Source organism: Oreochromis aureus, linkage group 3, assembly GCF_013358895.1.
Source record: "Oreochromis aureus strain Israel breed Guangdong linkage group 3, ZZ_aureus, whole genome shotgun sequence".
NCBI lineage: Eukaryota > Metazoa > Chordata > Actinopteri > Cichliformes > Cichlidae > Oreochromis > Oreochromis aureus.
In genome coordinates this window covers 65,511,350-65,524,017 of record NC_052944.1, presented here as the reverse complement: position 1 = coordinate 65,524,017, position 12,668 = coordinate 65,511,350, and the positions used below count along the sequence as shown (strand labels likewise).

Here is a 12,668-nt window from a genome sequence, read left to right as displayed (position 1 = left end):
GACATAAAAGCAGCTGCTTTCATTTCATTGTCAACATGTTGGACATCTATCATGTACACAATGTTTCAATGGTACCTTTGATACAAGTAAATAAATTATCATTAAAAATCACCCGGATTCCTTTAGTGTAAAAGAAAGAACACAAACTCTCTGATAACTAAACCTGAATCGATTCATTTAAAAGTCAAAGATATTAAAAAAATACTTTAAATTTCAACAGTATTTTTCATTGATGTGCATTAATGTTTACAGTTCACAGAGGAGCTGCATATTTGCAAAACATTTACATGTTTAATCATTCAGACAGTTCCTGTTGATGCAGAAATGCTTTGAACTTCCTGATTTAAACTTCTGTGTAGTAACGCTGCCATCAGCACATCAGGAACAGCTGCATAATGCATAATTGCATAAATTAATGCAACTGGATAATCTGGACATGCACACTTTCCTTCAACCTTTCAATACACTGCCTTTGACTTTGATGAAGGGAAACATTTGATGAGGCATAAATTTCAGTAATTATATGTAAAGTATTGATAACTGGAGAATCAAACAGCTGCAGTCTTCTCCAGAACATCCCAAAGATGATATAAGAATAAAGGTGTCGACTCTGTGTGTGAAAACAATGAATCAAATCTCTGCAACCTTTTAAACTAAAGGTTGGTGCTTAATTATGGATGTTGATTGAACTATTGCTGCATAACTTTTTTTTCCCTAAATGATTTCACATTAATAAAAGTAAATAAAAGAAAACAAAGAAGTTAATTCTTCCTGACTCAATCCACAAAGGAGAAGTAGACTAGAAATCATGGCCTGCAGTGTGTTTATAAATGGATTTACAGTCAGGGCTTCGGATTTTTTAACTGTTCCCAGTATTAGATGTAAATGTGCTGAAGGTGCATTCAGTGACCGTGGTCCCATTCTTGTGAACAAGCTGCATGCTGACCTGAGGTCAGTCAAATCTGTGCAAACATTCAGAAACAGACTCCAAAAATCTGCTACATTAATGTAAAGAGTAAATATTTGAACAAGACATTCTTCAGGCGAAATAAAGACACTCAAAACAGTTTGGATGGTAACAACGTGCGCACGCTGGGTGAGATCTCGAGGAGATCCCACCCCAAGCGCAGGCAGAGATTTTATTTATAGTCACATAGTGGCTTCAACTGTTTAAGGAGGAGACAAAGATTTGCCTCTGAGAAACAGGTTCGTTCCAGTTTAGCTGGGTGTGTGTGTTCTGTAGATAATCACTAAATATCACATATATGCAGCTTTCTGTGTGTGTGTGTGTGTGTCTGTCTGTGTGTGTGATTCTGAAGAACAGGCCCCTCTTGGTATTTGGGAGTGTAGATAAGAACGTCCTGCTCTCCCCTTCCTGGGAGTGAAACGGCTCGTAGAGAGCCAGGTGCAGAGGAAATGTACTGGGTAAATCATATCTGAGAACACTATGCTTTTGTCTTTACTTCAGCTTCACTTCTAGTGAAACAGTAAAATCATAAAATACGATTAAATGGAAAGAATAAATGGGTAAACAACTATTAACACTGAAATTAAAGATAAACTTTCAATAACGTACAAATGGAAGTGGGAGTAATACTTAAAACATTTGAAAATCTCTTAACATATCCCTCCTGTTGTTAATTTGTTTTACACATTTTAACTTTTCTCCTATATATATATATACATAGCAACTCACTAACACTGTATCAGTCTATGGCCACTTGTAAAACATTTTTAGCCAGGACATCATTAATTAGTGGGTTTTGTGAATATGTTATATCCAAATGTCTATCTCATTATCATCTTCTTCATTCTGTGGTAGGGTGATGTAAGCATTAATTGAAGCAGTTACCATTTTTGACACCATGTTCTTCAAACAAGGTATGACGCATGAAGTGGAAAAACACAATAACAATAGTAGAACACCAACTAAAACAAGTCCTTTAAACAGCAGGGATTTCCAAGAGCTGCTTAACAACCACGTGAGCCAGTCTTCTGTATTTGTGACGTAGTCTTGTTGTTGTGCATCCCTGAGTTGTCTAAGTATGCTCAGAGCATCAGTCAAGCAGAAAGCATCTCCCAATTTACTATATTAGAAATAGAATTTTCCCTCATACAATAAATTACTTGTGCTGCATCAGTCATGTTGGATGAGTGTACATTATCTGGAATGTATGTGCAGCATGTGTTGTTAAAGAGTATACAGAGTCCTCCTTTTTCAGCCAGAATCATGTCCAGTGCGACTCGGTGTTGCATCACAGTTATGCGCAGGGCATCAATCTCTTCATTTTGTTGATTGTTGATTTTGCACGAGGCATTCAGGAACAGTCCAAAGCTTAAATTCCTCTGGCACATCACTGCCATAGATGGGGTCATATGGTTGCACTGCGGAGACGTCTCGTCGTCGTCTTGTAGTCTGAGAGCTATTTACAGCTGACATCCTGAAGGTGTGATCTGAAATGAAGATTAGGGCACAGGTGCCCGTCCATCCGGGTGGCAGTATGAAGTAGGCACGTTGTCCACACACCCAAGCTGTCCCCTGGACCCAGTATGTGCCACGCTTAAAAGTCATAGCTGCATCGGCATTGTCCTTCCAGACTATACTGCAGTTCTTGGTTTGACCAAGTTTTGTCCTTCCGTATGAGAAGTCGAAACATATCGGGTGACGTTCTTCACTCTGCAAGAAAGCTGGAAATGTCATTATTCTTTTGTTTGACACGTTCACCCAGTGTGCTTCGTCACACGTCCAGTTTGTAGCTGTTAGGTTATTCACGTCGTAGGTCAACAGTGAAAACGCTGGGGCTCTCACTATAAACATGTCTCTATGTGAACAAGTTCCATTTACGACTTTCATGTGAATGCACATGCTCGTTTCAAGTGACGGAACCTTCCCATAAATAATTGCATGGACAGAAGTTGCAGGCATGTGTGAGCAAACAAAGTAGTTCTTTTCTGTCGTGCGGTTGTATACATATCTGTACCACGCGTTGTTCATCCAGGGATGATTGTGGTCCTGCGTCATCTTGTCCAGGTGTGAGTTGTCATGTGTCCAAGCTTTCTTTGTTCGTTCCCTCGGATCCATCTTCAGTGGGATGAGACATCCTGCCACTAGGACTGTCAGAGTTAGTGAGATTAAGAGCGACTTCATGTTTACCTGGCTTACCTCACGTCTCAGGGGACTTAGGCAAGAAGAAAAAGTGCGGGATATACCCAATCGGCACTTCCTTCACCTGACGAATCACCCGAGGGTAAGGAAGTCAGTGTCCGGTTAGTCTATGCTCTCGCTTACTCCTTTACAGTGGCTTTGATGGATCCAGGATGGTCTTTCTGCTATTTTGCAGGCTGTTGGTGTGGTCAGGAGTACTTGGTAGGGTCCTTCCCAACGGGGTGAGCTCCCATTTTTTTTCCTCTGGAGCACCCTTATCAGGATCCAATCACCTGCCTTTAACCTGCAAGATACTGGAGAAGAGTCACACAGCAGTTTGTTGTTCAACACAGTTTCTGTATTTTCTAGCAACCTTTCCATCCACTCTGCTAGAGTAGTCTCTCTAGCTGATTTGTTTTACTGGTTCACTCAGTATTAGTAGTGGGAAAAAGTCTTCCATGTCTTCCATATTTCAAATGGTGTTAGTTTCTGTGAGTTTTGTGTTAATCTCATCCACATTTTCACTAGACCTTTACATTCAGCCCATAGTCTCCCTGTTTCTTCTCTGTTTTATCGTGCCGTTAGTTCTTTCCACTAGTCCGGCACTTTGAGGGTGGTAAGCACAGTGGTGTTTGATACTGAATCCTAGTGCTTCAGAGACCTTGCTGATTACTTCATTAACAAAATGTGTCCCATTGTCTGATCTTATCAGAGTGGGGATGCCATATGTTGGAACAAAATGGCTGCATAGGCATTTTGCTACAGAAATTGCATCTGCCTTTTTCACAGGATAAATTTCTGGCCATTTTGAGAACACGTCTATAATCACTAGAGCGTATTTTTGAACCTTGGCTTCATTTGGCTCAATAAAATCCATGTGAATGGTATGAAAAGGATGAGGTGGTGTGGGAAAGTTACCTCTTCTTGGTCTGAGGTTTCCCTGTGCATTATGTTTTTGGCAAATCATGCATGTTCTGACAAATTCTTTTGCTGAATTTTTGAAATTTTGAGTAAAGAAATGTTTAGAGATTATATCTACCATCTCCCTCCGGTTGACACATGAGTGGAACCGTGTGTCACTAATGCTGCTTTTGCGGCTTGATCTGCTGAAAAAACATACTGACTGTCTGTGTGTCTCTCTGTCTGTCTGCGTCCTTGACACAGTCAGCTCCTTTTATGGGCATGTAGTTCCTGTTACACATACCACAGGCACACATATTTCTTGTTTCTCCAGACTAACCAAACTCTTTGTTGAACTTTCCATATAGCGACAATAAGTGTCCAACATTTGAGAGTTGTCTCACATGTGTCAGGTAAGACAAATTGGCTTAGATTTAAAATTGAAATCACTGCATGGGGCACTTTGATGATTAAAGTGTGTCCTAAAACAATGTCAGCTGACTTTTTACTGCCTCTGCTGCAGCTACACCGGCTGGCACACATGTGGGCAGGCCTGACGCAACAGAGTCTAATTTACAGAAGTAAAATGCAAGCAGACGTTGTTTTTCTCCAAATGCCTGTGTTAAAACAGCTTTCACGTAACCTGCACTTCCATCTACATGCAAGTAGAAAGGCTATTTCCAAGTTACTGAATGCTTCTTCTTCCTTTTTTCTCTGTAGATACAGCACTACATATTTTCTTAAGGCATTTTGGACAATTTCTATTTCGTTTTAAAATAATTCATATATCTCATACATGTTACATATGTCAAACTTCTAAATTGGGAAAAACTTTGCATTGCTTACAGCTGTAGCTCACAGCTCTAAAACTAGGCATCAGTAAATCATGTGCCTAATCATTTCGTGTCACTGTGATCCACAAGTATGATCACAAATTTGTTTTTCAAACCAACAAAACAAACAAACAAAAACAAAAACAAGTTGCTGATGGCATGAACGCTTTACACACGAGTTGGGACACAAAAAGAAAAAGAACTGCTGTCAAAAACAAAGCAGAAGTGTGAGGAAAAAACTGAGCTCACAGACTGCTGCATGTGTGAGCTTTTAATATCATGCAGCTTCTGTTCTGAAAAACAAAAAAAAATTAATACAAAATAAAGAGTGTGTAACTTGCTCATTAGCTTGGTAGTATAGGTTTGCTCTTCATCTTAACAAAATCTCATCTAGGATGACAGGTTTACAAGCGGGTCAAGTGTCTCTATGCACTTAATTAGTTTACATATTTTCTTTATTTCCTTCATCTCCTATATCATTGTACTGAGTTTGAGCAAACCTTAAGCTTGAATCAGACTACTTTTATCAATCATCCACCTCACATCATAACTGAATAACATGCTTCTTCTTATTAACATCATGTCATTATTAATTTATTATTAATATTCTTATCTCTTAATTATTTTCTCTTATTTCTATATAACATCAATAGTATATTACAAATATACAATAGTTTATTATTTTATATCTTATTTATATTTTATTTGTGTCCACCAAGGGCTGAGGGTGAGCTGCAGTCTCACCCTTTCCCAAGCTGGAGACATTTTCCTTTTCACACACTTTCCTTGGCTGAACAATGACACAACCTTAATATACCTTATGCATCTCTCTATTTCATTTAATATGTGTTTGTGTGAGTTATCTGGTTTCATGCATTCTATCCATTCTAGGCACGGTCGTCCTGCCAACTATATTTCATTGTTAATACCAGTTTACAGGTTGTTATCCATTGTAAATTGCTTATAATTTATTTCGATTTATTGTATTTGGAAACACCTTGTTTTGCTTTTATTTATTAATACTGCCAACATACACTCTGTGTGACCTTCACTGATATTAGAGTCGGGGAGGTTATTAAGGCAGCCTTCTACCCTGGTCTAGACCCAGGCGGCCTTAATTTTTATGCGTTGAAGCGCAACCTTTGACCCCTTCTCACCAGTACATCGGTCAACACAGAAAACAGTAAGAGTGGTGCAGAAACCTATTGTTTCTATTCAAAAGGTCACTCACTCCTCAACAACACATAAACTTCACACGCGGTACTATAATCCTATTTTAATTGACACGTTCTTTATTTACCATTCACTCTTAGAGTGAGATCCCTGACTTCCAGCCTTTTAATTGCGGAACGAGTCTCCCAGGGGACTGCCAGTTCCGTGTTACAGGCGAGTCTTAATACCCGACTTCCAGACCTTAAAGGACGAGTCTTTTCCCGACTTCCAGTCCTTAAAGGACGAGTCTCTTAAGAACCGTGTCAACCTAAAAACCGATTTTAGCCGCAATGTGTTCTTGAGTGTTTATATTCACCTGGTTCGGATGAAAATGCCGGTCAGAGAGAATCCTCCTCGCTCCCTGGGATCGTGGACCTCTTGCTAAAAACGCTGGCCAACGGCGAATTCACGTAGTTGGTCTTTACTGTTTCACTAGAAACAGGCTGTCGCGACAGACTTTGCAGCGTGGGTCCACGAATCCAGGAAACGACGAGGTCACTCTGTTGGAGCACAAGATTAGTTAAAATTCAATGTCCAAATCCGGCTCGAAGGACCAAATAAATGTAAAGAGTAAATATTTGAACAAGACATTCTTCAGGCGAAATAAAGACACTCAAAACAGTTTGGATGGTAACAACGTGCGCACGCTGGGTGAGATCTCGAGGAGATCCCACCCCAAGCGCAGGCAGAGATTTTATTTATAGTCACATAGTGGCTTCAACTGTTTAAGGAGGAGACAAAGATTTGTCTCTGAGAAACAGGTTTGTTCCAGTTTAGCTGGGTGTGTGTGTTCTGTAGATAATCACTAAATATCACATATATGCCGCTTTCTGTGTGTGTGTGTGTGTGTGTGTGTGTGTGTGTGTCTGTCTGTGTGTGTGATTCTGAAGAATGGGCCCCTCTTGGTATTTGGGAGTGTAGATAAGAACGTCCTGCTCTCCCCTTCCTGGGAGTGAAACGGCTCGTAGAGAGCCAGGTGCAGAGGAGATGTACTGGGTAAATCATATCTGAGAACACTATGCTTTTGTCTTTACTTCAGCTTCACTTCTGGTGAAACAGTAAAATCATAAAATACGATTAAATGGAAAGAATAAATGGGTAAACAACTATTAACACTGAAATTAAAGATAAACTTTCAATAACGTACAAATGGAAGTGGGAGTAATACTTAAAACATTTGAAAATCTCTTAACAATTAATAAAACTGACACTGCTGTGAAAGATGGAGTTTAATGTGAAGTGCTGCAGTTTGATTACTAAAATAATTTATTGTATGTTTCTGTCCAGCAGAAACCTCTTTGTTGAGAAATTGTTTTCATGCGAACATAATTATTATTATTATTTATATGATATAATTACAGTGTGCAGGTTTAGGTTTGAGTTTAAAATGTAAATTTACTCTGAAGAGTATTTTTTAAAATTCACTGAAAACAAAGAGTTCGTATTAAAATGCTGTGTGTGGTTTCTGTTTTTATGATGTGGTCTAACAAATTTATTAAGATCTGTATATACATACATTTTATAAAAGGAGTTAATGTCAGTGCTTTAGTTTTCATCAAGCAAGTTTATACATTTCTGCAGCTTCATAGTCCTTCATCTGAGTCCTCAGTAGGAAGCTTGACTGGACGTTGCTTCTTATGTTGACAAGTTTGTTGGTGTGTCACAAAACCAACGGCAAAAAGAGCAACAACAACAACAGGAACAACAACCTGAAGAGATGGAGCGCCGACCCTTTCAGTATCATCCATATTTTCATCTGCGTCTCCTCTTTCCAAGACTCGTTTCTCTGACACGCTTTCATGTGTTTCACCTGCAGAAAAATAGGCAGTAAGAAACTGTGAGGCACCAAAGCAGCAGTTCACCTGGAAGTTTGTTTGTCTGTGTCACACAGTGGAAATTTGCGTTTATCTTGTATATTGTTTTATTTAGATTTTTAGTGTTTATTTATGAGTGTCATTTTATTTGCATGGTTTTTAGTGTTTTACATGACATGGTTTTAATCCACTGTGGACTGGCTGCACATGGGACAAATTAGCTGATAGGGACCACCTGCTGAGGCCTGGGTTGTGTCTAGAGGTGGCCTATCAGCTGTGTAAAGACCTTTTAAAAGCAGGCTAGCTGAGCACTGAAGGAGAGAGACCCCAGACTGGATGGTGAATGCTAGATGGCCAGCGTGACACGGTGACAGTAGGAGACAACGCGTGTGATTGGCAGCAGGGCAGAGGTTTACCTCTGCCTGCATTTGTGAGTAGGGTCTCTACTGTTGTTTACTGGGTACAGCTGGGTTGAGAGAGGGACGCCATGGCCATGAGCCAGGGCCGCTTCTGGGACCATTGTTCTGGCCCTATTTGTTTTTTTTCAGGACACCGACGCAAGGGGAGCTGTGGCGGTGGTCGCATGATGGATTCGGGTGCAGAACCCAAGCCGAGCTGGGAAGTGTTGGGCCCGTGGAAGGACAAGAAGATGGGAGGCTCTTCCTTGCCTGCCGGAGACGGGGCTAACGTGGACTCTGCTCTAAGGAAGGAATTCCTGGCCTGCTGATGGACCCATAATGAACATGTGGCATGGTTATAGCAGGGGTTTTTAGTGAATGTAGAAGATGATAGTTTTACTGGTTTTAGAATTGTGTTATTTAGTTTTAGTAGACTGACAACATTTTATTGCTTACATTTTAGGGGTGTTTTTATTTGTGCTCCCTGGCCTATTAATAAACTGTTTCTGATCAGACCTACTTCATCTCTGTGCCCGTGGTATCTGACTTGCTTGCTCCCCCTTGTATTTTAAAGAATCTTTCTTTTTAGCACGACATTCTGGCACGACTGCTTTAATGTCTCCGTTTGTTGCATGTTACATCTGCAAATGACGCTATGGAGGGAACGGCTTCAGATACTCATCAGAAAAAAACAAAAACATGGGAGCAGTAAAAAGAAATATTCAAATATTCAACAGCCGGCTGCTCCCCAACCACAGAAACATGATTAACACCTGTGTCAGCAGCACGCTGTGCTGGGGGAGCTGTGGGAGTTACACACTCACCAGGACAAGAGGAGAGAATTCTAACTGGATCGTAAAGCTGGGAGGAAGTTTTTAGTTTACATTTGATGATATCAGACCTTTAACTCCTGAGTACAAGCTCCACAAACTCACCTGTGACTGTGAGGTTGATGAAGTGACTGATCTCAGTGTGAACTCTTTTACTTCTCCCAGGGTTCCTCACTGCTACGTGACACTCATACATCCCAGTGTCATTAAACGTGACCTTCTTCAGGATCAGAGAAACGTCTCCATCCTTCATCTCCGGGTCCTTCAGCTTCACTCGGCCATGAAAAGATGGATGTTGGTAGTTTTCATAGGAGCGTTTGTTCCTGTAGAAGTAGACGTAGCCGTCTGTGTTCAGGTCAGCTCTGCTCCACTTCAGCACTGAGATTATTTCTTCTGTGGAAATCTGACACTGGAGAGTGACGTCCTCTCCAAGCTTCACCTGAACATCCTGCTGAAGAGCTGAAGACATCACAATTATAAACTATTATTTCCTGGTTCAGGTTTAGAGTTAACCAGTTAAATGGATCACATGGGACTAAGCAAGGAATTAAAACATGAATAAAAATGTTCATTTCACTCACCTGTTAACTCTGAGATTAGAGACAAAAAGAGGAAGAATTTGAAAGAAGCCATTTGGGACAGGAGGATGGAAACCACCGAGCAGCAGCAGAGCTGATTGTACTGACATGAAACAAGTTTCCTGTACAGAGTTAAAGAAATGAGTGTGGCTGAAATGAGAAGTTCCAGAAAGGAAAGGCTGACATAGCAATGTCATCATGCCGTGATTAAAATCATCACACAGAGAGGTTTCTAAAAAAACTACAGCCCATTGCTTCTCTCCTCCTCCTGATTGACCGATTACACTGATCAACAAGCTTTTATTTTTTTCTCTCAAATAAATGGAACAAAGCTTGAGACTCACTGGAACAACATTTTGGTTTTCTGAGAATGGATCCTGATCTAAAATATGAACAGTACCCCGAAGCATTAGCAAAAAGAAAAAAGAAAAAAAAAAAAGAGTAATTTACATGTTATGTGGGTCAGGTGCTGCTCCTTCTGTTGCTGCCAGGTGTGCTGAAAACAAAACTTCTGTTTTAAACCTCCTCAGGTTAAATAACAGAAAGAGAAGCCGCTGACTGAGACAGATATGTGGACACAGAGTTTTCAGTGTCTCTTTACAGCAGGTCAGCTTAGTAACTTATGCTGAACCACATTACATGTAGCTTGTGCTGAAGACAATAAACTGTTTTTGTTTGATTTTATTCTGCTGGCAATACTTTTTACAGCTCACGGAGCTCAGACCAGCTACATCTGCGGGCTGTTTGTCTCTGAGAGCACCTGGCAGCAACAAAGGAAGCTCAGCTTTATTGTTGCACTCTTTAAAAAAAGGATTTAATGGTTAGTGCCCTGTCAGCAGTTCATTACTTGAATCTGGTGGTCTGTGTTTAACAAGAAACAGATTGAAAGTCACGTATAAAGAAATTTGCTGAAAGGTCAAAAAATAAAGAGCTGAGTGACACCAAAATAGTCTTAGTTATGTCAGTAAGTGCTCCAACTGCTGAGACTTTGTATTGACATTAAACTCTTTCAAAAACAACAAAATGATTTTGTGAATTTCAATAAGTAACTAAAGCTGTGTCTGCAATCAGCTGTTTCCTGTTTGTCTTTTATCCTTAAAATGTTTGTTTTTATTTCATTTCTCACACCAAGACCATCGAGGGAACATGAAGATGTTTTATTTGCACTGAAATGTGTTTCATAAATCTTTTTTCCTTCATGGATTTGTGTTCTCATTGTAATGGTGAAGAAAGGTGATACGAGTGACCCTGAACAGTTGTTGGTGCCAGACCAGCTGTCTGAGTGTTTCAGAAGCTGCTGATCTGCTGGGATTTCTTTCCTGGGTTTACAGAGAAGAGTCTGACAAAGAGGAAATAGAGCAGCTGTTCTCTGAATGAAAAACTCCCGTTGATGTCAGAAGTCAGAGGAGAACAGCCAGACTGCTTCAAGCTGATACGAAGGCAACGGGGCAGTTGGATAAGAATGTAATAACTCAAATAAAAATATCAACCTAAACTATAATCTCCTTTCAGGTGACATCACATATTATTTCTGGTGTAAACCTTCCTTGTCAGCACTGACTGCTGACAGAACACCTCCAAATACAAACAATATTCATCGATACACTTAATAAAGTCTCATGAGTTTCCACAGTGGTTTGTAAAAACTCATTGGAGATCTCAATTTCAGAAACAGTGAGCATGTCCAGTGTTTTATTTGATGATTTATGAACCATTCTGTAGATGCAGAAGAATCTCAGTGAAGCTGTTGCTGAGCTTTATTTTATTCAAGATTCAAGACTCTTTATTTGTCACCTGCATGGTTATACAGATATAACACGCAGTGAAATGTGACCTGATACGCTCTTCGACTGTGCACAAAAGAGTCAGAACTTTATATACAGAGAATGAGTATATACAAAAAGGACTTTATGTGCAGCAAGTGGCTGAGTTATATAAATAAAAATAAAATAAAACAATCCTGAAATTTACAGCTTGTGTACATTGCGTGGATGTTAAAGTCAATGAGCGTAACCTTATGCCTGATTGTTGCACAAGCTGGAACAGTTTATTGCCTGGATGGGACGGGTCCTTCAATATCTGAGTTGCTCCAGTCCAGCATCTCCTGGTGTAAATGTCCTGTAGGGAGGGGAGAGCAGTCCTGCAGCATCGAGCTTTTTCATCCTTGACACAGCTGTTTCCATACCAGGATGTGATGTTCTGTGTGAGGATGCTCTCCAAGGTGCCTGTATAAGTCCTGAGGATCACTGGAGAGACCCTGAACTTCCTCAGTTGTTGGTTGTAATACAGGCGCTCCCAAGCCTTTCTTGACTGTATCTGAATGTAAGCAGATCATGTCAGTTGTGAGGAGATATGAACACCGAGATACTTGAAGGACTGCACCCTCTCCACTGGAGCTCCATTGATGATAATGGGCTTGTAGTCTCTGTGCTGACACCTTCTGAAGTCCACCACCAGCTCCTTGGTCGTTCAGCTCGAGGTGGTTGTCCTGGCAACATGATGCAAGATTCTTCTCTTCCTCCATGTAGGCCGCCTCATCGTTGTTGGAGATGGCGCCTAACGCCACTGTGTCGTCAGCAAACTTAACATGGCGTTGGAGCCGTGGGTGGCCACAGTCTGAAGTGTAGAGGGAGTAGAGCAGTGGCGAGAGGACACACCGCTGTGGCGCTCCTGTGTTGATGATGATGCATCTACCCACCCTCACCACCTGAGTTCTGCCAGTGAGGAAGTCACAGACTGGCTGTTGAGTCCCAGATCCCTGAACTTTGTGAACAGTCTGCTGGGCTCTATTTTTTTAAACGCTGAACTGTAGTCAAGTCTCACATAGTTACCTTGCTTCTTGTCCACGTAGCTGAGGGTGGTGTGCAGGCGTTTAGTCCTGTCCATAAAGTTAAATATGATAAATATGATAAAGTCTGTAATGTTTGATAAGCAGGTGACTCTCAGGTCTACTTTTCT

General features: G+C 40.6%; 1 protein-coding gene across 1 annotated transcript; it reads right to left on the bottom strand.

The window, feature by feature from the left end:
- Positions 1–6,420: 6,420 nt before the first annotated feature.
- Positions 6,421–10,695, bottom strand: LOC120437169 (myelin-oligodendrocyte glycoprotein-like). The gene is made up of 3 exons (XM_039607840.1): positions 9,714–10,695; positions 9,238–9,591; positions 6,421–7,900 (listed from the first exon to the last, which is right to left on the bottom strand). Exons 1-3 carry the CDS (start codon positions 9,763–9,765, stop codon positions 7,674–7,676), a joined length of 633 nt encoding a protein of 210 aa, XP_039463774.1. The 5' UTR covers positions 9,766–10,695; the 3' UTR covers positions 6,421–7,673.
- Between the last annotated feature and the right edge of the window lie 1,973 nt (positions 10,696–12,668).